This window comes from Pipra filicauda, unplaced genomic scaffold, assembly GCF_003945595.2.
Source record: "Pipra filicauda isolate LSUMZ 115617 unplaced genomic scaffold, ASM394559v2 scaffold80_size11013439_pilon, whole genome shotgun sequence".
Taxonomy (NCBI): Eukaryota; Metazoa; Chordata; class Aves; order Passeriformes; family Pipridae; genus Pipra; species Pipra filicauda.
The window spans coordinates 10,720,228-10,745,163 of NW_024104987.1; the positions used below are offsets into that span (position 1 = coordinate 10,720,228).

At 53.8% G+C, this 24,936-nt stretch overlaps 1 protein-coding gene across 7 annotated transcripts; it reads left to right on the plus strand.

The window, feature by feature from the left end:
• The first annotated feature begins 1,726 nt into the window (after positions 1-1,726).
• LOC113999096 (bMERB domain-containing protein 1-like) lies at positions 1,727-20,304 on the plus strand. Of its 7 annotated transcripts, XM_039390286.1 has the most exons (8): positions 4,691-4,831; positions 10,141-10,267; positions 10,375-10,495; positions 14,296-14,369; positions 17,853-17,967; positions 18,088-18,161; positions 18,710-18,863; positions 19,882-20,304. In XM_039390286.1, the coding sequence occupies exons 1-7, from the start codon at positions 4,706-4,708 to the stop codon at positions 18,826-18,828; spliced, it is 756 nt and encodes a 251-aa protein (XP_039246220.1). In that variant the 5' UTR covers positions 4,691-4,705; the 3' UTR covers positions 18,829-18,863; positions 19,882-20,304. The 7 variants fall into 7 exon arrangements, with proteins under 7 accessions (XP_027598086.2, XP_027598091.1, XP_027598090.1 ...); XM_027742285.2 differs by lacking the exons at positions 4,691-4,831; positions 10,141-10,267 and adding an exon at positions 1,727-1,895; XM_027742290.2 differs by lacking the exons at positions 4,691-4,831; positions 10,141-10,267 and adding an exon at positions 3,158-3,253.
• Positions 20,305-24,936: the final 4,632 nt, after the last annotated feature.

Consider the following 24,936-nt stretch of genomic DNA (forward strand, 5'->3'; position numbering starts at 1 on the left):
TTTGAGAGTTGGGGTCCCAGCACAGGAGGGACATGGAGCTGCTGAAACGAGTCCAGAGGAGGCACCAAGAGGATCAGAGGGCTGGAGCAGCTCTGCTGGGAGGAAAGGGGAGAGAATTGAGATTGTTCAGCCTGGAGAAGAGAAGCTTTGGGGTGACCTAATTGTGGCCTTCCAATACCTGAAGGAGCTACAAGAAAGATGGAGAGAGACTATTTACAGGGGCCTGGAGTGACTGGGCAAGGGGGAATGGCTTCAAACTCACAGAGAGCAGGGTTAGATGGGATATTGGGAAGAGATTCTTCCCTGTGAGGGTGGGGAGGCCCTGGCACAGGTTGCCCAGAGAAGCTGTGGCTGCCCCATCCCTGGGAGTGTCCAAGGCCAGGTTGGACGGGGCTTGGAGCAACCTGGGCTGGTGGAAGGTGTCCCTGCCCATGGCAGGAGGTGGGACAGGGTGAGCTTTAAGGTCCCTTCCAACCCAAACCATTCTCTGATTCTATGATTCTATTTATCAGGAGGGAGCCAATGTAAGAGAGTCTCTGCTAATTTACACTGTACATTTCTCAGGGAACAGATAAATTTTGCTCTGTGTGGTTTCTGTCTGGTTTTGCTGCCATGTAAATGACTTTTCTGGCCAAGGGCATTTTTTACCTTCAGTTGAGACCATAAAATTGTGACCCCAAATGTAGAGGTGGGTATGAGGCACCTTTATAATTAACCTTTGCTTCACCTTTGGTATATTGAGAAGTCTTGCCTGAAGAAATCAAGGAACAATTTTTGTGACCCTCCCCAGTACAGCAGACAGGGAAGTTGCTGGTAACATGACTTTAGTTCTGAAAATTTGAGAGCATTTCTGCCTCCAGTCAGGTTGGAAGGTCAGACCTATGGGGGTAGTTACAACACTGAAAGCAGAAGGTTTGTGTCAACACAGGGTTTTGTTGTTAGTAAAAGGGTTTTTTAGCCAGGGAACATAATCATGTGCTGAAATAACTTTAATTCAAAGCATGAATTAAGAAACACAAACCTGATTTTTTGCCAAATGCCAAGGAAAATGAAGTTAGTAAATACTCTGGACTAGTTATTCTGACTTGTACATCCCTCCATAAGAAGAGACATTCAGGTCCTTGGGACCACAGTGCTTTCTCAGGGAATCTGTCACCAAGATGCACCTGAGTTGGCAGCGAAGGACCCATGAGTGTCACCTTGGAACTGTTTTTGAAGACTCAGAATTTGTTCTGAGTGGTATCTGCTGCTTGCTGTTGAGAACTTCAAATGCCTGTGTCCATCCTAATGCTCTCCAAGGTGCATTTTAATTCTCTGTGTGTTTGTCAGCCCCTTTCAAGTGCCTGGGGGATTGTGTTACTGTTGCTTGATACAGGCTGGTGCTCTGTAACCCCATAACATATGTGTGCTTTCTGTCATGTAGGGGCTTCATTTCTGCGGAAGGGACTGTACACAGGGAATATTTGCACAAATGTGAGTCACCTCAAGGCCCATTAAAACTTCTGAGCCTCAGAACTGAAGGACACAGAGCGTGCCTGGGTGAAGGAGGAACCCCAGTTGGTGAGGAGCAGACGGCTCCTGGACCGTGTGGTTGCACCTGATTTGCACTTACCTCTGCCAAATGGATTTGCACATCATGGTTCCATTCCATGCAGCAGAAGAACTGGCATGTGTTAATTGGATCATAACTCTGTGTGTGACTCTGGACTGTTTGAGTTACGCCCGTGCTTTTATTGAGAATATGAGTGACTGTATCCAATGTGTCCAATTCAAGTTGAGCCCACGGCAGATCTGGCTGCTCATGGTGAAAGTCATCCTGCAGAATATGCAACTGAAGAACCGATTAAAATATTTACAGGTTCATTTTCTGTGCTCTGGGGAGCAACCAAAACGAGGTGAGTCACTTCAGACCCGAGTTCGAAGTTCTAGTGATGGAGGATGCTCATCACTTAATCAGCTGAGGAACAGCCACTTTATGACTATCCTTACACTTCACATTAAAACAACCAAACCAATCAATCCCAGAGTGGCTGTGTCCCTCAGCTGGCCTTTCGTGTCCAGCTGGGAGCCCGGGAGCTGAAATCACAGTGCAGCTGCCTTGCAAACTCAGGGCATTGCAAAACAATTCATTTGAATACAGAAACTCTGTTTTTCAAGGATCACCATTTCAGCTCTGGGGTCTGTCACAGCCCACCTTGGTGGCCTTGTGGCTTTGTGCTGTTCCTGTCCACGAGGTGATCCTGTGTTTTCAAAGGATTTCTGGAGCAAGGTACTCCTGTGGCTGCCCACAGTTCACTGGCTGCTGCTGTATTTGTAACTCAGAGCAGCAGCTCCCATATCCTGTGTATTTTCCCCTGTTTTTACACACAGACTTAATTCTTGTTCTGTTTGTATGCCACAGTTAAAGAATAAGGCACCATGTCTCTTGCACACATTCTGGTTTAAACCACTGAACTGGATCAAAAGTCAGGAGCTCCTGTCTGGCTTTTGGAGATGGGAATTCCAAGATTTTGCTCGGATTTATGCCCATTCCATAGGGACATTTCATACGGGTGAGCTCAGCAGCCCATTTCAGTGGGGAGGGAGCAGTTGGAGGTGAGGATGCTGCTGGTGTTCTGTGCAGGGGCTGCTCCCCCAGACCCCTCCCTTGTGTTGCTGTGCCTGTTTTGCTCACCCATGGCTTATTTTATTGCATTAACTATGGACTTGCAGCAGTTTGGCTGCCAGCTGAGCAGGGGACAGAGTGAGAGGACAGAACCCCACAGCTGCTCCCCTGGCCCTCACCTCTCCACTGCTGCTTCCACTGCTGCTCTCCAGCCCCGTGACTTTGTGTGGCACTTCCCAAACTGACCCTGTGCCCCCTCCCCAGGGTGGGGTGTCCCTGAGCCCAGCCTCCCCCTTGCCTTGGACCTGTGCTCTTGACCAAGCCATGCAAGACCTCTGCTCCTGCACCATGGGGACATCAGTGTCACCTACAGGCACATCCTAGCAGAGAAACGTGTCCTAGCAGAGGGCTGTGTATTTTGGGGAAAGTGGTGGTGAGGTTTGTGTCCATGGGTGTGAATCCTCAGCACAGGAAGGGCTTCTGCTGATCACAAAACCCTGCGAGCAGAAGGGTTTACATCCACTCCCCATCCCCACCTTCTCTGCACCAGTTTGCAGGGATGAGCCTTCAGGCCAGCGGGACTGGGCACTGCTGTGTCCCACAGGAGATCCCGGCTGGAGAGAGAAGATCACCAAGACCCTCGCTGAGGTGGGTGTTGTCAGCGTGCTCCCAGCCAGCCTTAGGATTCCAGACCAACACGTACCTTGGAACGTTCTTCAAACACTTGCCGTTGGGCTTTTCCATAGGAAAAGCCTCATCCTCAGCACCCCCGAGTCCCACACTGCTCTGCAGAGCCTGATCACCTTCAGTGCCCGGGACGAGGGGAGTGCCCCCGGCCGCCCCCCGGGCCCCCACCCGCGGGGCCGCTGGTACTGCCCGTGCTGCTCATGCTGCGGTTTTTGGGTGGGTCTGGGTTTGGGGTGGGGACGAGCCCCGGGGGATCTCCCGGGTGAGGCTGCGGGGAGCGGGCGGGGGCGCGGGGGCTGCCGGCAGAGAGCGGAGCCCCCGCCCCGGCGGAGCGGAGCGGTGGGATCGGGGGGAGCGGAGCGGTGGGATCGGGGGGAGCCCCCGCCCCGGCGGAGGGGAGCGGTGGGATCGGGGGAGCGGAGCGGTGGGATCGGGGGGAGCCCCCGCCTCGGCGGAGGGGAGCGGTGGGATCGGGGGGAGCGGAGCGGTGGGAGCGGGGGGAGCCCCCGCCCCGGCGGAGGGGAGCGGTGGGATCAGCGGGAGCGGAGCGGTGGGATCAGCGGGAGCGGAGCGGTGGGAGCGGCTGGAGCGGAGCGGTGGGATCAGCGGGAGCGGAGCGGTGGGAGCGGCCGGAGCGGAGCGGGGGGAGCGGCCGGAGCCCCCGCCCCGAAGGAGGCACAGCGGGCTGGGCTGCGGATGGAGGGGAGCCGGACCCCTCCCCGGTACGGATCCATGGAGTCCACCCGGTGGCCGCCCGCGGGGCCAGGTGAGCGCGGCGGGACCGGGACGGGCAGGGCACGGCCAGAGCCGAACTTCCCCCCCACAAATCCCCCGGCGGCTCCGGGACCCTCCCGACACCCGAGCCCTGAGAGCTGGCGGGGAACCGGCGGCTTCACCCACCAAAAGGAGCCCCGCAGGTGCTCCCCAGACCGCTCCCGGCACCTCGGGAGTGGGGCGGGAGGAGAAGGATGGACGGAAGAGAGGGAGGGAGGGATGGATGGATGAATGGATGGATGAATGGATGAATGGGAGAGATGGACGGAAGCGGGAATGGAGGGAGGGAAGGGGTGTCTAGGGGAGAGAAAGGACGGAGAGAAGGGACTGGGTGGAGGGGTGGCTGGAGGGCACGCACCGGGCGGAGGAGGAGGGTCGCATCCCGCCATCCCGCTGCTGCTGCCCGGGCAGACACTGAGCCGCTGTGCTGGGAACGCTGTGACAGGGAGACTGGGGTGCCCGCCCTGTCCTTCACCGCTTTCCCCCCTCTCTGACCTGTTCCTCCAGTACGACACGGGGTGAGAAGAGGGGGGATGCCAACCAAGGGGATTGCCCTGTGCAGAGTCCCCGACCTTGCGGTGGCAGGAAGGGTCGAAGTGCTGGGCTGCGAGGAGGAGATGCGCCTGCAATCCCTCTGCTATGACGTCTCTGCGACCTCTCCCCTTCCCTATTCCTTTCTGCTACTCCTTAGCCCCTTGTACCCAAAGGGCCGGAGACAGGCAGCTGGAAAGGCAGGGAAGGAGGGATGGAGCAAATTCCTGCTCGGTACTGCTTGGCAGGGGTGTGTGTGTGGTGCCTGTGAAGCTGCTCAGCTCCTCGGTGGTCTGTTTGAAGTTTTAGTCCTTCTCCTTTTTGCTTTTCAGCACAGTATCCTCCCCAAACCTTCACAGTCTATTAGAAACATAGATCCTTGGGGAATAGGAGCACTTCCATCACTTGGATCCTCTGCTCCCAGCAGCTGGGTGCCATCAGGGTGGTCCTGGGACTGGTGGTGCTGGACTCAGGGTGCTGGGTATGGCCCGGGCACCCCCCTCCTCGGGTGCCTGTAAGCAGGGCTGTGGTGGCTGCAGTATTTGCTGGTTCAGTGCAGTTCTGTGAACTCCCAGCTCCCAGGGACCCTTGTGATGGGTGAGAACATGGCAACAGTCAGTGTCTGCTGTTTGAATGCTGCCCTGCTGTTTGCTCCCAACCAGGAAACATCAGGCCAAACCTGTGAAACCCTGAGCACAAACAGCCTCTTGCCCTGCTTGTGCTTGGGAGGTGACCCTGGAGAGTTACCTACAGCAGTGGGGTGTTGCACAGGGGCTACACCTTAGTGATACCCCCATAAGTCCTCACAAGGTACCTCACCTGTGAATTCTGGTCCTTTTTATGTCTAACATGGCCCCACTGGTGCTGGCTGTGCCAGGGGCTGCACAAACACAGCCAGACAACCCCCCCCCCCGGCTGCAATGGGCCGGGGCAGCACATTTCTCCCTGGTTTACTAGAGGGAATGCTGGCAGGGAAGCAGTGCAATGGTTTGCAGGCTGCCAGCAGCTGTGGCCTCTCCTATCTGAGCATGGTCTTGTCCTCAGGACTGGTGTGCTGGGCCATACATTGGCAGACCTGGAGGCTCATGTCCATCCTGGCAGGCAGGGTGGTGGTGGGCAGAGCACCCCCTCTGACAAGGCTGCCCAGAGCTGGGCCCTGCGTCATCATCACTCCCATTGTCAGGTTTGTGCAGTAAGGGCTGATTTTGAGAGGCTGAATGCCCCCTGCCCATGCTGCTTTCAGGAGCAGAGGAAATCACAGGGCTGAGTTACAGAGTTCTGGGGATGGAGCCCCTGTGAAGAGCTCTGACCCCTCTACAGGGGACTGTCAATCCATCATCCAACTTTAATCATGAAGCAGATTGCTTGAAACTCAACCCTGCGCTGGTTGTTGCTGTGACTCATCTCAGGCTCGCTGCTGCCTGTCTAAATGTTTTCACCAAAGCCATATGGAGTGGAAGTCTCTGGCTATTATACTGCTCATTAATGGAGCCACCCCCCCGGCCGTGTGTGATGATTAGAGCATCTCTGAGTTTCAATCAAAGCTTTTTCCCCCTCCTTGGCTTGCCAGGTTGAAATAGTGCCAGCTGGGGAGTCTTTCAGCTCGGGCAGTGTGGGGTTGATTTCTGTGTGTGGCTGTGCTACTGTGTGTGCAGCTGTGGGACCAAAGGGACCCCTGGGCCACACATGGGGCCATCCCCAAAGGGAGACTCGGACTGTGAGCTTGATCACAGCTTTAATAAACATCCTACCTTGGGCAGGAGAAGAAACCTGGTGTAAGAAACCCATTCCCAGGTTTGGCAAAACCATCTCCAGTGAGATCTTTTCACCAGCTGCCTGGAATTTAATCCCACAGGAGCTCCCAGGGTCTGTACCTTTGCAACTGCTGGATGTGTTGCTGCCTTTGCACAGGTCTGTGGGGACACAGGGCCCTTTGTCAGAACAGCTGTGACCTTCCAGCCTGCAGTGCTGAGGTTCAGGAACTCACCATCACTCCTTGTCTGCCTGGAGAAAACATGTCCTGAGCCAGCAGGGAAGATTCATGCATATTCCAATCATGTCCATCAAAAATCAATTGTCATCAATCTCATTACATGGAATCAGAGGAAATTGGATTGGAGGAGACCTCTGGAGATACTGAGTTCAACCTGTTGCTCAGAGCAGACTTGGTAGATCACGTTGCTCATAGCCTTGTCCAGGAGTTATCTTGGACCAAAGATGGAAATGCCACAACCTCTCTGATCCCTTTTCCAGTGTCTGAACAGCCCTCAGCCTTCCTCTCTCAGCCTCTCCCCCTCTGTTCTGTGCTCCATCCTCTGTCCTCTCTCAGATATTCAGATCTTGGCATGATGACCTGTGGTCCTGGGCAGATGGAAGGAATCTACACCAACAGATTTATCTTCCCATCCTGTCAGCTGCCTGTCAGTCACCTGTATGGATTTACTGTTTTCTCATGGATGGTTTTGGTGGGTGGTTATGATGCAGAGGTGTAGAGGTGTAGCTCCGTGTCCCCTTGTCCAGGTGCTCCCTCCCTGGGTTCGTGGGCTTCATTTTGCAGGAACGTTCTCCTGGCACTGCCCTCCCTCTGCTTCTGCCCTGGATTGAGCAACTCCAGGCACATGACAGTAGTCCCAGGACTTCTCATCCAAGACTTACTGCTTTGGTGAGCAGTTCCCTGGAATGCCTGAGGGATGCAGAGTGCCATGACCCAACCACAGCACCTGAAGGCACAGCTGAGGGCTGAGAGCTTCCAGCTCGAGTCCTGCAGCCCCTGCTCTGCTGTGCTGTGCCAACCTGCCCACTGCCCCCATTGCACAGGACACTCTGGGCCTGCAACAGGAGGCTGCTGGGAAGTGTCCAACAGAAAGGGGACTTTGGGGGAGTGTGTGAGAGCAGGGTGGTCCCAGCCACACCATGTTCCCTGGCTCTGATGGGAAAACCACCCAGAGCAGAGTGAGGAGCTTTTTTGCTCTTGTGGGCAGTGCCTATGGACTGGAATTACATCCCAGGCTCCTGCTGCGGACAGGGGAAAGCAACCCAGCCCTGCCACCTCCTACCAACCCAGCCAACCCAGCCTGCCACCTCCTGCCAACCCAGCCCTGCCACCTCCTGCCATCCCAGCCTTGCCACCTCCTGCCATCCCAGCCCTGCCACCTCCTCCTTGTCCAGCACCTCCTTCCAACCCAGCACTGCCACCTCCTGCCAACCCAGCACTGCCACCTCCTGCCAATTCGGCACTGCCACCTCCTGCCATCCCAGCCCTGCCACCTCCTGCCATCCCAGCCCTGCCACCTCCTGCCATCCCAGCCCTGCCACCTCCTCCTTGTCCAGCACCTCCTTCCAACCCAGCACTGCCATCTCCTTTGTACCCAGCACTGCCACCTCCCCCATCCCAGCCAGGTCACCTCCTCCCTTCACGTCCACAGGCAAGGATTCACCTTTCCAGGTCTGGGATGGTTCTGCTAATGAGATTCTGGGATGAGAAGGGAGAAGAAGAGATGCTGACAGCTGTTTCAAACCCTCACTCACCCCCTGGGGAACAGCTGGCTGATAATCTCAGCCCAATGATTCTGCCAGCAGTGATCAAAGATGTTCTGGGTTATTCACCCACCCAGACAGGCCAGAAGTGACAGTCCTCTCTCCCCCAGAGCCATCCCCATGCTCCTGGGGCTGGTTGGCTTTGTCCTTGGCTAGTGGAGGCTGCAGTGAGCTCATACCTGTGTTTACTGGCACATCTGTACAACCAGCAGCCCTGTCATCTCAGCCTGGTCACAGAAGTGACACAGAGAAATGCAGCTTTTCTGTGACAGGTCTAGAGCTGGGCTGGAGTACAAGCCCAGGGAGTGGCTGCCTACAGGCACGTGGCAGCTGTGCCATCTGCACCTTCGCGTGGGTCACCTGCCAGCATCTGTCACCTGTCCCTGGTGCAGTGCCGGGGGCAGGTGCAGCCAAATATCCCAGGTGAGAGGAGCTCTGGGGTGGCAGAGCATCAGGATGCTTGGGACGAGGGACTTCTGCATCCTGGTCCCCTGGCAACCGCACTCTGGTCCCCTAGCAACCACATCCTGATCCTGTAGCAACCACAGGCCGGTCCCTTAGCAACCCACATCAGGCCCATGGAAACAAGGCAAAGGGAGGGGGTTTGTGCTCATTTGTAGCAGAGCCTTTGAGCAAGAGCTGATGGAGAGCAGTGCATCCAATCCCACACTCTGTCCAGCCCAGGGATTCATCCTTCTGTCCTGAGCAAGTGCTGGCTCCTGAGAGTGTCCTGATGGTTTAGGACAGGGAGTGATGGAGGATTCCCACACTGACATAAGCTGAACATGACCTTTGTGTCTAGGGGAAAAGGGACATAATCTCCAAGAAATCCTCATGAGTTTTTAAGACAGAAACAGGAGAAAATTGTTCTACAAACCAGTCACACTGACCCAAAACAGTCATATTTTCCCAGTAAACCTTCCCTGCTGGCAGCCTTGGAAATATGCCTCACTATGGGAGTAATTTCCCAAGTAGTTTTACATGATGGGTAGAGGACCAGTGACTGAAGTGTTTGGTTTTGTGCCTTAATGCTGGTCCCTGGCTACCCTATAACCCTTAGCACTGGCCTGGGTCCTGTTTGGAATGCCCAGACCACACCAAACATCACCTGCCTGGAAAATGCTGTTCCCAGAGCTGGTGCTTCATGGCTGTGCTTTCCCCTTTCCCTGCATGGGGAAAGTCCCAGGGCTGCAGGAAGACCCTGTGAAGATTCAAAGAAAGATACATGAGTTATTTTGGATGTTTTCTCACAGTCTGGCTTTGCTGTAGCACATCCCAGGAGAGCCAGATTAACCTGTGTGTGATGAATGTGCTGCTGCCTGTCACTGATAACAAGCTCAGTGTCGTGTCTCTGAGAGCCAGACCAGGCTGGGAGGTGGCAGCTGGCCTGGGAGACATTCCCATGAAATGGTCTGGGAGTCACTGTGGGATCCACAGGCACTGTGTGAATCCACACAGCATCCACGTGTAAGCCTGGGGGACAACCTTGTGCAAACAGTGGAACATCTGGGTGTAAGTCATTGGCAGGGAGAGGCAGAGCTGGTGGTCAGGGCCATGGATGGGGGTTGCTGGGCTTTCATCCTGTCCATCCTTCTAAAACACAAGTTACAGCCCCTTCTTGTCTGCATTTTGCTGTGAATTCTTACCTCTTGCCCTCAGGAAGGGACATCCCCTTTCCCTGCCTCAGTTTCCCCAAGTGGGTTACAGAGGTGATGGCTCAGCACTCCAGAGGTCGAGGAAGCTGAACTGGCCTGCTGGGTGCCATGAGGGCTCTTCCCCTGGTGAACTGGGGAGCATGGGGGGACTTCAACCAGCCTGTGATGGAGGGGGAGCAGCTGAAGGACTTTCATGTCCATGATTCCTTAGCTCTGTGCTGTGTGAGTCCAGAATTTGTTCCTGACACACGCTGGAGAAGGGTGCACACACAGGCTCATGGCTCTGTGCTGAGGTGGGTGAAGCTCACATGGTTCTGGAAAAAGAGGCATTCCTGTCCTTCCTTCCAGCAGTTTTTACCTCCCTTGGCCTCCTGCTGTCCAGAGAGGGGGAAACTCTGGAAATGTGGGGGTCTCTCAGCAGCACAGAGCCGGGCACAGCACTGGTGTGAGCGGGGTGTGCAAGGCCAGCACGAAGCAGGTGAGGTGATGCTGGTTTCGGAGGCTCCAACCCCCCGTGGTCCCTGTTGGCCTCAGCACCCACCTGGCATCTCCTGCTGACTGACACGGCTCCTGTTCCATTGGCAGAGGATGAGATCGTTTCCATGGCCGACTCCACCACCACCATCGACGACATCGAAGGAGAGCTCTTCAAAATCGAGAGGATCAGGGAGATCCTGGTGAGGAGGGAGTCGGAGCTGCGGTACATGTGAGTACCTGCCCTGCCCTGGCACTGTGCCCCATTCCCAGGGGAATCCCAGCATCTTCTCCTGCCCAGTCAAGCAGATCATCCCCAGGGGTGGGCAGAGCTCAGGTTGCTTTCCACCTTGTTTTCCACCGGGAAGCTCAGCCTCTCCCACTGCTCTGGCCTCGCCCTCAGGAGGGGCTTTAATGGGTTATAAAGCTGCCACTGATGCTGTGAAGGTCTGATACAGCCTGACTCTGTGCAAACAGAGTGTATCACTTGGATTTAGCCACACAAATGTTTCCATACTCAACCACCAGCACCCCATGTTCCCAGTGGGTCCATACTCTTCCTCAGTGTGAGGCTCTTGGGCTGGGATTGGGAAGGGACCTGAGGCTGGTGGTTTGTTGCTGCTCTTTGGAGATGTGACTTTGCCTCAGCATGAAGATCTGCAGCTGCTGAACAGCCACATGAACACAGTTTATCTTTCCACACTGAAGGATTGCACATCCTCCCAACTTCCCCTTTCCTCCTCCATCCCCTGGCCCCTGGGATCACTGGGACACACCAGGATTGGACCAGCATCAGTGCCTGGTGCCACCCTGGATCCTGCATCTCCACCCTGCATCCTGCATCTCCACTCTCAGCACAGCCTTTGCAGCCCAGTGAGGAGGGAAGGGTTTTCTCCATGGTTCACTTCAATAATCAAAGCAGTTTGTGGGTAAAAAAATCTCTAGGCCTTTCAGATTTAAGGCAATCAAATACCCACTGTGTTGCAGCAGCACTAAACCAACTGCAACATAAAGGTACAGGAGAGTTAAAGAACATTTTTCCTGGGTATACCAGGGGATTTTATGGTTTGAAAGGAAAAGGACTCATCAAAACTATCAAGTTTGTGTTGATTAAGCTTTTTAATACCACTGAATTGCTGTAGTCAGCCCAGTCTTCAGATCCCATGCTGCCAGGCCAATAGAAACCTGGAATTTTTGTACTGGTAATGGCAAAGATCATATTTCCTGGGCTATAGCACTTGATGTGCTGGGGTTTTTTTGATGTGTCTGGTTCCTCAGTGGTACCTGCACTGCAGGGGTCACCAAAGCCTGGAAATGCCTGTGTAAATCCAGTGTGTGGGGAAGCTGTGAGCTGGACTGTGGCTGATTTGGAACAGTGGCCTCTTTGAGGCACAGTTCCCCCTGAACACGTTGAAAAGGATTTTTGGAATTCATAAAGAGTGTAGTTTTTCAATGCCTCCCATGGCAACTGGTGCCTGATTCTCTCCGGTGCTGTCAAAGCTCACAGATCTTGTTCTTTCTTGTCCCTTTGTTTGTTTTGCTCTTTGCCTTGCACTTGGAAAACGAAGGGAGATCACCTGCAGAAACCACATGCTGGGGTGGGCATGGCTGCAAAAGTGATCCCTTGGGAGTTTGGAAGTGCTGGGATTGTGTGTCTGGGTGTTTTGGGAGTGCTGTGGGAACTCGAGCATCAGCTCTGTGAGGTGCAGGAGTGAGGAGGAGTGTGGATCTGTGGGGCAGGGAAGGCTGAGGGCTGGAGAAGGGAGATCCCAGACCCCTGTGTTCTGCAGGACAAGGTTTAAAAGGATGGGGAACTGGGGCTGCAAGGGCTTCTTTTCTTCCCCAGTGGGGAAAAAGTGTGATGTTCAGGGTGGTTGGACTGTAGGCCCTGGGGAGGTGGACATTTCCCAGGGTGTGCTGCCAAACAGGTCAGTCGATAGCAATCAGTGTTTTCTCCTTGTTGGAAATGTCAAACTAAAATGTTCCAGCACTTCTGAGGTGTCTGTGCTCTGGAAAACAAAGAAGCTCCCAAAATTTCTCCTTTTATAGGGCAAAAGGAAAGGTCTGAAATGCCTGTGGGAGATTCAGCTCTGCACCCACCCTCCTCAGTGCCCTGACCTGCTCCCTGGGACCAGGCAGGGGTACCCTGGCTCTGGCTGGTGCTGCAATAGGTGTGAAAACTGTTGGTAGAAGCAATCCCAGCTCTAGCAGCAGCTTTCTGGGTGCTTCTCCCTGCAATCCCTCCCAAGTTTTACTGAAATGAGAGTTTTTATTATTGCCCATTTATTATTCTCACTATCGGTTTTCCCAGAATTAATTTCCAATTTAAACGTAATAATATTTCAGCTCTCATTTGACTGTTTAATTTCATTTTAATTTTTCGTTTCAATAAGCCTATCACCAGCAATCAGCCTGCTATCCCTGTGTCCCATGCAGAGCTGGTTCTCTTTGTCCAAGTTCAGGGCTCAGCCACCACAGGACCCGAGGAGAGGACAAACAGCCCTCCCTGCTCTCCACGTGCAGCTCCCGAGCACTGGCACTGCTGGACCCGTTCAGTGTGGAATGCAGACCAGGGAAAACTCTGTCAGCTGGAGCAAAAGTGTGACAGAGCCAAGAGGGAGCCCTCTCCTTCACCTGAGCTGATCCCCTCCCACAGCAACATCTCACAGGGTTCCTCTCTGTGAGATTGTTTATTTTCCCTTCCATTTTTTGGTGTCCTCAGCTCAGCTGACAAAGCTGCATCTTCAGGCAGCTCTGGTAAATATGACTCATCCCAGAAGGGTGGACAGTGTGACTCAGTGGAAGGACCAGCAGGACTGTTGGAGATGCAGACAAGGCTTTTAGGAACTCCCACTTCCAAAGGAACCGGCGGCACAGCTGGGCAGGGGGGCACCAGCTCATCAGTCATGGATTATCTGCAGACACAGATCCTGCTCTGGGGAACAGCACAGGGAGGACATGGAGCTGCTGGAGAGAGTCCAGAGGAGGCACCAAGAGGATCAGAGGGATGGGGCAGCTCTGCTGGGAGGAAAGGCTGGGAGAGTTGGGATTGTTCAGCCTGGAGAGGAGAAGCTTTGGGGTGACCTGATTGTGGCCTTCCAGGACCTGAAGGAGCAACAGGAAAGATGGAGAGAGACTATTTCCGAGGTCCTGGAGTGACAGGACAAGGGGGAACAGCTTCAAACTGTCAGAGGTCAGGGTTAGATGGGATGTTAGGAAGGAATTTTTCCCTGTGAGGGCTGTGAGGCCCTGGCACAGGTTTCCCAGAGACACTTGGCTTTACCAAGGGCACAGGCATGAGAGTTTTGAAAATAAATCAGTTTGTTCCTCTGCCAGCCCCAGTAAGCCACAAGCAGCACTTGAGCTGGTTCTCATGGAAGGGGCTGAGTGTCTGTGGTGCTCCTGAGACATCCAAACTGCCTCAGCTCAGGCAGGGCCACGTGTCCCTGCTTGGCTCCAGCAGCTGATGTTTGAGTTGGGCCCACCCTGATCAGCACCTTGCTGCTGTCGTGGGGTTTGAGCCAGAGATGTTTCCATTGCCTTTGGCTTCAGCAGGCTCCTTTTCTCCTGTTGAAATGACCTTGTTTCTCAGCAGACACCTGCAAAGTTTGCACATTTCCCCCCTCTGTTATATTTTGAACTTCTTTTAATTCTGCAGGAAGGCAGGATGAAAAGGTCAGATCCTCTTATATGGCATCCATTTTTTTATTGGATTCTACCTTTTGGGGATTATTTTTTTGGAAGAAGGAGAGACACAGCTGCTATTGCCTGGTGGGTGTGCCAGGTTTTAATAAGGCTTCACTGTCGTTAGGGCAGTGAAACTTTTGCTTTGCCAACAACCAGCAACCCAACCCATGTGGCTCTGGGGTGAAGTGGGCTCCCATTTCCCATGGGAAGGCTGGTAAATCCATGCTCCCCACCACGGGCACTGAATGCATTGCCTTCCAGCATTGGTTGGGTGTTGCTCTGGGGGTTTTGAACCTTTCCTTTCCCAGTCTTCTCCCCTGAGTGGTTTCATTTGTGTCCCTGCAGGATGGATGACATTCAGCTTTGTAAAGAAATCAGCCGGCTGAAAAAGGAGCTTCAAAAACTCATAGCCCTGCCAGGTAAGGTTTTGTGGAGCTTCAGAGAACTGCACCCTGCTGAAGTCAGCAGAAAGGTTCCATGAAATACAAGAAGCTCTTTGGGAGCTCCCACCCCAGGATGCTCCCAGAGACGCTGCTGCATCCACAAATGGGGCTCCCTGAGTGTCTCCTGAGATTCTCCGTGGGAGTACTTCCAGGGAGTCCTTGTCCAGGCTTGGGATAAAGGGCAGAGAAAACTGAAAAGCAGAGAAATAAGTCATTTGAGGTCTGGTAGAGGAGAAGGGGAGCTGAGGGAGTGAATCCCAACACAGTGCACCAGGGAGGATCCCAAATGAGTCAAGAGGACAAGCAGGGGACATTGTCTGACCACACCATGGGGGGACCCCTTTGGAGTTAAAAGAAGGAGAGATGCCTTCAAAGGCCTTAAGTGTGTGAAAAGGAGTGAATTCTTGCTGTGGCCATGTCAGAACGTGTGTCAGTGGTGGGGCAGAGGGCAGCAGCTGCCAGGGAAGGGTTCCTGCTTGCAGCCAGGGTGGGATGGGTGCTAGGGGGATGCCATGCCAAAGGGACTTGGTGATGTCCCTGATTTAGGTGGATTCACCACTCAGGATGTTGAAAAGAGGCAAACAGGCCAGGACAATATGTGTGAAAACTTCAGCTGGGAGGAAGTGCTGCTTTGTCACCTCCCTTACCATGACCAGTGACCCTCCATGTCCTGTCACAGCTACAGCCACCCTTGTCCCTTCACAGCCCAGGAGAGGCCAAACCTCATTTCTCTAAAGGATCTCTCTCAGTATTCAAATCAAAGCACTCACCAAACAGCTCCAGGTTGGAATGAGACTGAGCAGGAAAGGCTTCCCCACAGGCCGTGTCCATCCCTGCTCATAAGGCTCTGCCTCCTCCTGGGACACACTCAGCCCTCAGCAAGGACTGCTGTCAGAGGCAGATGGGAGACATATCCCTGCTTATTTGTACCCACCCAAGCATGAGGATTTGGACCTGTTTCCCCAAGCACCACCTCAGCTCATCAGTTCTGTACCCGAGGTCACCTCAAAGCCAAGAGTGGCAGCAAATCCTGGCTCTGTCTGAAGCCACAGTGGGGCTGTGCTGTGTGTGCTTGTGAATCTTCAGCACGTAGTTGGAGCCCAAATGCTGCTTAATATGCGGGTCCTGATTAGTTTAATACAACCTGCCTGTACCCAGAGGGAGTTCAGACAGGAAAGGGAGCATCCTGCCATAAAAATGGGACCTGCTTGCAAAACAGACCCAAATCTCATGTAGACTTTTAATTCAAACACCTAAACTAAGACTTTACCTAAACCATGGCTCAGGACCAGAGATAAATTGGCCTTTTCTGATGCTGGAGAAATGTGTCTGACTTTCCTTCATCTGCTTCGGTCTTTCATTTCATGTCTTTTTAGCACTCCCAGATTCAGCTGAAAGCAGAAATTCTGCTCGCATCAGGGATGCTCTTTTTGTCTTCTTTCTTACTTGACTCAGATCAGACCGTGCTGGAAAAATCCTGCACATCACTGCTCTGGAGAGAGCGTCACAGCAGTCCTCGGTTCCGATAAAGATTTGCACACGTCAGAGCTTACTCAGAGCCCAGCCAGACCTGGGGCTTGAAATCTCACCAGGCCAACAGGGCTCACTCCATACTGTGAATGTCTCTGTATTTTTATTTAGCTGAAGGAAAACTGGATCCATTCTGGGCTGGGCTGTTGAATTCAGACCTGGGGCTTGAAATCTCGCCAGGCCAAGGTGCCTTCAGTAATTCAGAGAGGGTGGTGGTCATGGTGGGCTCTGACATCAGCAAGTTTGGAAGAAAGGTGCAGTGTTTGTGCAGTGGGAGGTTAACTCTGACATGCCCCACCTCGGGATTGCAGGTTGTTGATTAACTCCAGATGCTGTGCACAGCCTGATGTTTCCCATTTGTGTGGCACCCACTTGGAAGTGTTCCTGTTCCCACCAGGCAGGTGGGAGCTGCACAGAGACAGTGCCCAGGGCCAGGTGACTGTGCATTAACTCTTCCTGGTGGAAGACCAGCAGGGGTGGCCCAGCCCCCAGCCCAGAGAAGCTTTCTCTGCTGGGAAGCTCATTCCGTGCACAAAAGCACAGTGACAGGAAAACCCTTTGTTTGCTGGGGATGTTTCTGAGGGGTTCCTCCTTCCCAGAGCCCTGCAGCAGCACCTCCACTGATCCACAGCAGACTTCAAACCACTAATCAATGCTCTGTTTAGGTCACTGCTGAGACCCAGCCAACAGGGCTCGCTCCATACTGTGAATTTCTCTGTATTTTTATTTAGCTGAAGGAAGACTGGAGATTGATCCATTCTGGGCTGGGCTGCTGAATTCAGGCTTGGTATTAAATAGCTGCAGCACAAACAGTCAGAGTTCCCAGCTGGGGATCTCTCCATTGATATTTCCCACTCCTTATCCCTATGGCTCCAATCCTCACATATCCCACTGACCACTGTGTACCAATAGGGAGCTAAACCTGTTCGTTCAATCCATCTCTCCTATAGCAAGTGAAAATGTAAGGCCAGATCCATGTCAGGTGTGGTTCTGTTCACTGGGGATGCTTACAGCAATTGCAGCTTCTGATGAGTCGGAAACATCGTGCTGGGCTTTTAAAATGCAGCTACAAACTAAATAAGGGGTTGGACTAGATGACCTCCAGAGGTCCCTTCCAACCCTAACTGTTCTGTGATTCTGTAAATTCAAATAGGGCAGGATTTCATAGTGATGTGAGAGTTTTCCAGGCCTTCACTAACTCTCTGCCCAAAGATCTGTGGCACGAGTAGGTCCCACCCAAGGTGGGTCTTTTGGGGGGTTCAGGTGACAACCAAAGCCAATGGATTCAAAATAGCCTGGCAGAAACTTGGGGCCATCATTGTTGCTGGGGTGGGAATGGCACTGACAGTGTTTTGGAAGGTTAGATGTAGAGGATGAGATCACCAGGAGCATGTTCAACAAGGGAGTAAGGCCACAAAGCCGGTGAATTGTTTTTCATGTCTCTGTGTGTGACATAAATGGAGGTGTGAAGTGTTCCCGGGGCATCTGCCCAGTGCTGATAATTCCCTGCACACCTGAATCCCCAGCAGGTTTCTCAGCCACATGAAGGACCTGACTCTGAGATCTCTGGACCTGTGCCCAGCTCAGGGCCAAGCTGGGGCTGGTTGGATGTGCTGGCTTGGGAAATGGGCGTTAAACACGTCCTGAGGGGCCCTGTCTCTGCTCTGCAGAGCTCAGAGATGCATCTTGCAGTGCTCAGCCCTGTGAAAGTTTTGGGGAGAAGCTAAAACTTAGAAGTTTGATGACAGCAGACGTGTCTCCTTCCAGCCAGGGTGGCTTGGGATGAGGTTGTTGCTTATTTAGCAGCCTGTGCCTGGATCCAGCTGCTTCCTTTGCCTTGGCTTTTACCCCCACTCTCATACCTGCTCCTGAGTTGACAGGGGTGGGATGGGCCCTGTTGGTGTGTTAAATGTGTTCTCTGTGCTGCAGAGAATGAGAAGTCCAACGAGGAGAAGCAGAGGGAAGAGGAGCTGGTCCAGCAGATACACAAGCTGGTGGAAACACGGGATTTCTTGGTGGATGACGTGGAATTTGAGAGGCTCAGGTAGCTCAGTGCAACTTATTCCTTGCACCGGGGACAGTGCAGTCTGTCCTCTGATCTGCATCCTGCCTTCCCAGATGCTCCTGTTCCTTTCCTGAATGGTAACCAAGTTCTTTGTCACAGGGAAAGGGAAGAAGACAAGGAAATGGCAGAGTTCCTGCAAAGTAAGCTCTCCAAAAGCTACCTCCAGAAAGCAAGTAGGTGGTTGATGAGTTTCATTCCTTGAATTGAACCTCCCTGGAAGTTTCTCCCCTCTCCTAAGCACCCTGTATCCAAGATTTCATTGCTCAGCCTGGGGCTGGCTTACCTGGAGACCAAATTGGTACAGATGTTGTGCTTCCATTTCCCTCCTGGCATTTCCCAGCCACCATGTCCTGTGAGAATGGGGATGGGTAGGTGTCCTTTCATAGCTGATGGGCTTCATCTGACCCTTTCCAACCAGCTCTTTACATCCCATCTCACCACTACCTAAGGTCACATCCTGGATGGACACCACAGCCTCTGAGGGCAGGTCGCCCTTTTCCCTGTGCCTCCATCACCTTCCCAGTGCAGTGGGAGGCATTTCCAGCCCAGGACCCCTGTGGACACGCAGGAAGCACACATGGCACTGTGCCTCCTGGGTGCAGGAGCTCGTGCCCAGCTGGGTCTGAGGAGGGTCAACAACTGAGCCTTGAGAGGAGCTCTAAGAATCAGCCATGGGCCTGTGCCCTGGTCACCAGGCAGGGCCCAATTCCTCTTTCCACAGCTCCTGTCAAAGAGAAGAAGATGACTTCCAGGGGACAGCAAACCTCGGCACCGTACATGACCAAGACAGGCCTCACCCTGCTCAAGGAGTGCTGTGGCTTCACCTGCTCCATCATGTAGCCAGTCCCAGCTCCTGGGCACAGGACATGACCATGGTGAGTGTGCACATCCTGGAAGCTGGGCTGGGCAAGAGGGGCTTCCTTGTGCTGGGCCTTCCTGGCTCAGCTGCACAGAGATGTGCCAGTGTTTTGGAAACAGGGATCACCCAGGGCCAGGCTGTGCCCGTGACACAGGACTGTCCTCTGGCTGGCGAGGGGCAACCAGGCAGCCCCTGTGCATTTGCCAGAGGTTCAGGACATAACTCATTCTAAAAGTGGTCACTCTGTAGAAGTCTCAGGGAGTGGCAGACTCATAGAGAGGTGCTCCTTACCAGTGCAGCCTGGCATGGACTTCCCAGCTCATCCCAGAGGAGGCTGAAGTGGCCAGGTTGGATCCCCAGCCCTGCCCGGCTTGAGCTTTCTCCCTGCTCTGATGCCTGTGTGTGACTCTGCTCCACAGCACGTGCTGCCAAAATTGGTGTTTGTGGGGTGCAGACAAGTCAAGCAAGGCCTGAACAGCTTGGTGGGGAGCTCAGGTGACCTGATGAGCTGAGCTCACTCCGGCCAGAGTGTGCTGAGGACACAGGCGACCAAGTCACTGCTGAGATGAAGTTATGTCTGTAAGGATGTGCTTTACTCCAGCAGAAGTGAAATCCTGTGCTCCAGCACCACAAATCTGAGTGCAGACCTTACAGCTCAGCACGGGGCAGCTGGCAAGGAGGTGAAACCATCCACCCACTGAGCTCCCACCTTCCTCCACACCTGGGCTGCACCCAGAGGGTGTGAACAGGGCCAGAGCTGAGCACTGAGACTGACCCCACGTGGGACTGTGTGAGAGGAAGATGATGGTAATGGAGGTCCAGTGGGTTGTAGCCTCTGTGGGAGGATACATCTCATCCTGAATATCACTGGAGACTTCCACTGTGGCCACTGGCTTGAGAGCCAACAGTTCCTCTCGCTGGCATTAGGGGCTCTATAAGGCAGGGTTGGCTCTCTGGCCATTGCAGAAGGGAGGCACCAAGGGAATCCCATGGTTGCAACTCATGGTTTCCCATCTCTTGCCTTTCCTCCCCAGGTCTCCAGCCAGAGTCCACGACCTGCTCTCCTCCAAGAGATTCCATCTCCTGTCATTGTCCATGCTTCCCATGGCAGCACCACCACCAGAGGGGCTTCCCAAGCAGGCTGGTGCAAGTTTAGTGACCACATCAGTGGTACCACGTCTCCATGGCATCAACAAACACCACATCCCACCCGAGCTCAGCTTGGAAGGCGTGTGCAGCGGCGGCAGCAGCAGAGGCCACGACCAAGGGACCGGTGCAGTCCTTCCCCTGGACACAGGGTTAAAAAAAGCACATGTTTGGAGAACACTGTGCTCCACCATCCAAGACATGCTGTGCCCACAGATGATTGTCTCATCCTTAGCCTTGTACAACCTTTGAGTGTCTGTGGGATGATTCCTGAGGACTCTTGGTGGGGAATGTCTCTGGTTTGGGTTTCATTGTGTTTGCCTTGGTTTTGTTGCAAGGTTCTCTGTGGCTTTGGGTAGAACCAAGCAAAGGTGCAGGGCAGTTCCTGGAGCCTTCAGAGTGCAGGGATGCTCCCCGTGGAGTTACCACCAGAGCACAGACCGGGCGTGTGCAACTACGGGCAGATGAGTTGCTTTCCCCACCTCACCTCACTGGATTCAGTGCTCAGCTCCAAGAAAAAGGAGGAGCTGAGAACAACAGGAGCAAAATTCAGAACAGGGCAACATGCAGAAGGAAAGGAAAACCCAGCAGGAGACTGGAGGCATGGCAGGGGAAGGTGGAGACAGCAGGTGAGATGCTCTCAGTGCCAGGAGGGTGTTCAGTCCTGCCCTCCAGTGCCCCAGCCAGTGCCTCTGGGCTTGGCACCATGAGCTGGACACAGTCCTGTGCAAAAGACTCAGGGCACCCTGATGTCACCCAGTGCTCAGCCCCTTGTCCCTTCTGAGCATCCACCTGTGCTGAGGTGGCACAGCCAGAGCTGCTGGTGCCCATGGCAGTAGGACAGGAGCTTTCCTTCTCCCTGGTGTGCAGGCCTCTCACCCCTCCCACCCTGCCCTTCTGCCCTGTAGCTGCTGTGGCTTCACTGGGTGGCCTGGGGTGGCCTTCCCTTTGGGTGGCTGCCCAGGAGCTCTTGCTGCCTTGTCCTCCAGCCAAAATGCTGACTCCCCCAGCTCAGCCCTGCTCAGTTTGCTGCAGGGTCATGAGATGGTGTTCCTGCCTGGGTCACTGGTCACCATGCCAGGGAGTTGGTCACAACCCTGTGGCTTTTCCCATAGCACCTGACAGCACATTCACCCTTACAAAGCACAATGCAGGTGGGATCCTTCCTAGTGCAGTGCCATAAGCAGGTCCAAGTTCCTCATTGAGTCACAGACTGGTTTGGGTTGGAAGGGACCTTAAAGGTTATCTCTTTCCACCCCCTGCCATGAGCAGGGACATCTTCCACCAGCCCAGGTTGCTCCAAGCCCTATCCAACCTGGCCTTGGACACTTCCAGGGATGGGGGCAGCCACAGCTTCTCTGGGCAACCTGTGCCAGGGCCTCCCCACCCTCACAGCCAAGAATTTCTTCCTAATATCTAATCCAACCCTATTCTCTGTCAGTTTGAACCCATTGCCCCTTGCCCTGTCACTCCATGCTTTTATAAATAGTGTCTCTCCATCTTTCTTTTAGCTCTTTCAGGTCCTGGAAGGCCACAATTAGGTCATCCTGAAACCTTCTCTTTTCCAGGCTGAACAACCCAGTTCTCTCAGTCTTCCCTCATACATCAGCACTGCCAGAGAACCCAGTATGTGAAATCTGTTCTCTAACCTTTGCAAAGGGGTTTCCACTCCCTTATCCTTCCTGAGCAACCTCCTCCATCCCAAGACATGGATCCTACCAGCAGCCAGAGAAGTCCACAAACTAAACCAGTCCCTCTGCCCACTCACAGACCAGGGTGCAAGGCCCAAATGGGCCAACATGACACCTGCAAACGTGAATCCAGCAAACTTGACCCTGCTTTGGTTCATGTCACCTCTGAGTTTACCTCAGTTCTCTCTGTTTGAAGCTTGCCTACTTTGTACTGCTTGTTGGTAATGCCCTACAGCCCCCTACAACCATCACCTGCCACCTTCTGGTGCTCCCCTTGCTTGGGGGAGGCTTCAGTGTGGACTGGTGGGAGCACCTGTAGATCACAGGGGCAAATTAAGTCACAGAGAGCTCCCCTCTGCTCTGCCCACCCTGTGCAGTGGAGTGAGGTGCAGTTCACCCCTGGGGCTGTTGTCAGAGCTGTCCATCATCTGTAGCACCCAATACAGGAGCTGATGGGACAGGTTGGGCCACTCCCTCCCTGCCCTTCCAGAAACTGTCCAGTGGGTGCTTTGCTTGGTCACTCTGCAGTCACGATATGTGAGTTTGCTTTGATCCACACAGACCAAAGGCTCAAGACCCAGAAGGCTCCTCTCACTGTCCTTGCCTTCCCAGGGTCTTACTGGGCTGGATGAGTAACTCAGCCAGTGTGTTTGGCTGGGCTGAGAGGGAGCCAGACGCAAGGAAGAGCCCTTGATTGAGAACTTGCCCCCCTACTTCATCCTTACCTGCACCCCGCAGGGCCCCCAGACCCAGACTTTGGCTGTGGAGCAGTGCTGGGCAGGCAGGGAGGATGGGAAAGGTCCTGGCCTGTTCTGCTCTTTGTTTATGGGCTGTGTTTGAGTGGCTGCTCATGGGGAAGGGGACAGGCTGCTGGCCTGGGCGTGCTGGCCTCTGTTATAAGTGATGGCAAAGGTGCCCAGCACACGGGAGAGATGCTGTTTCATGTGCATTGATTTCAACCCAAACCAATAAATGTCTGTTGGAAGCTTGGTTCATAGGTATTTCCCCACCTGGGACCTTTTTTAGAGAGATGGCTCGGGCTGTGTCACAGCAGGGTGGAACAGAAACCAGATCCTAAAAAGTCAGGCTGGACTTTGGACTTCCCTGGTGTTGCAGGAGAACAGAGCAGCTCCTGTACCCAACCCTGCCATTTCTGGCTCTTAACATTTCACTTTTGGGCCAGGCTGAAAATCTTTGGAAAGGCAAGAAACTGCCTCCCTGGGTTAATACCCCTTCCTGCTCAGGGCCCTGAACTCTTTAGACATCTTTGTTCAGTGGTAACAAAAGAGGAGCCTTCTGTCCTCACCAAGCCTCAATGGCACCGTTTACAGGGGGGTTGTGGAACACCAAATATCTTCTCTGTGTGGCACTTGGCACTTGGCAGGAGGTCTGGGTGCACCACATCCTCCCTTGGACCCCACCTCTCCCCCTCCTGTATCCCACCCCCCAGTTCTCCCAGGAGGAGGAGCTGGACTTGCAGGGCCTGCAGGCTGTAGGGTCTTGTGGTTTTTGGTTTTTCCTGGGCTTGGGAAGGGTGATTAAAGAACAGATGAGAAGCACCTCGTGGTGGACATGCAGGAGAGCACAAGGAGGTGGGAGATGGGCTGAGTAGGAGCAGAAAGGCAGTATGGAATCTGGGCTGTGCTGGGCCTCATCAGTTGTGTAGGACCAGAGGAGCTTCCAGTCACTCATGGATGTGACCTGCTTCTGTGCCAGGAGCTGAGAAAGGGGACCAGGAAGCTCTTGGCATCTTCTCTTGGATCAGGTGGCTGGAAACTGGATGTGCACAAACAATGCTCTAATTTGGGTTTAATGACACCCAGGGGTGCTCGGCCTGCCAGGTGCTAATCCTGGGGTTAACAAACCAGCAGGTCACCACTGCACACTGGTCAGTGCTGGCACTGGGTTGTCCTCGTGGCACAGTGCCTGGGAGGGGAGGTTGCAGGTCTCCAGGTGAGAGCATCCCAAGGGATCTGCAGCTGACAGTGCCTTTCTGTGCAGTCATGTTCTGTGCCAGAGCGTGTCCCTGTCACTCACTCTGCATCTGGTGGCTCTGGGAAATGCCACCACTGGTGCCAGGGCAGAGCTGCCCTGCAGAGCAGAGTGCTGGCACTGCTAACCCCTTCCCACACTGGTGGAATAGCCAGCTGCTCCAGAGGAAATGTTGGCAGAGTCCAGACTAAACCAATAACAACATCTCAGTGTGTTGGGGATTTTCCATCAAAAAGAGGCAAAACACTGCAGATTTAGCCAGTACTTTAGTCATCTCCTCTCTGTGCCAAGAGAAAGAAATCTTAGGAAAAACCCACCCAAACCCTGAAACCACCACGCAAACAAACCCAACCCCTGCAATTCCCTGAGCAGATGGCAGGCTGTAAACACAAACAACTTATTTATCATCCTCAGAACTGAAACCCTGATACCTGATCAGGTAATTTTAGTCTTTGCCCCCATATCCCATGGCACCATGAGTCACACTGGTTTGGCCTTGCCCAGGACAGGAATAGAGCTGGAAGGAACTGTACTGTAGTGATGCCCAGCACACTGTGCTTGGGCAGTGGGTCCTGCCACCTCCTCTGCTGGGACTGAGCACCCTGAGCCAGCAGGATGACTCCAGCAGGCAGGAGAAGGATGGCAGGTGGCCCAGGAAAGCCTGGCAACCCTGAGAGCCCCCTGTGTGGAGCAGGACCAGCACAGCTCCAACTCTGCATCTTCTGGCATCTCACAAGTGGCGAGAGCAGAGCTTGTCTTTCTGCTGGTCTAGGGATGCCTTGGCTGCTTTGCCTTAGCTGAGATGAGAGGGTTTCCCTCCTGTCCAGCTCCCCAGAGAAAGGGCCCTTGACAAATTGGTGCCAACAGCAGCCCTGCCACCCATCACCTGAGCTCAGTGGTGCCAGCGTTCCCGCTTGTGTGTCTCCACCCTGGTGTTGCTTTAGGATCCTCCAGTTAGCAAGGGAATTAAATAAATTTAGCCTTTGCATTTCAGTGGTTTTATGGTTGTTCAGGCCGACCAGCTGTGTCGACTCACACAGCCTTGGAGGTCTTTTTCAACCTCATTGATTCTGTTGTCCTGTGCTGAGGGTTCATCAGAGGAGCTGAGCTCAGGCATCTGGGTAAGAGACAGAATCACAGAATCACAGAATGAGCCAGGTTGGAAAAGACCTCTGAGATCATCCAGTCCAACCCGTGACCCAACCCCACCTTGTCACCCAGACCATGGCACTGATGCCACATCCAGGCTCTGCTCAAACA

What these genes read in the sequence shown, in the direction of transcription:
- LOC113999096 (XM_039390284.1), top strand. Translation starts at nt 9,898, where the DNA reads ATGAGGGCTCTTCCCCTGGTGAACTGGGGAGCATGGGGGGACTTCAAC. An exon ending in GTGGAATTTGAGAGGCTCAG is followed by an intron (nt 17,968 to 18,087) that starts GTAGCTCAGTGC and finishes TCTTTGTCACAG; the next exon opens with GGAAAGGGAAGAAGACAAGG. An exon ending in AAGCTACCTCCAGAAAGCAA is followed by an intron (nt 18,162 to 18,709) that starts GTAGGTGGTTGA and finishes CTCTTTCCACAG; the next exon opens with CTCCTGTCAAAGAGAAGAAG.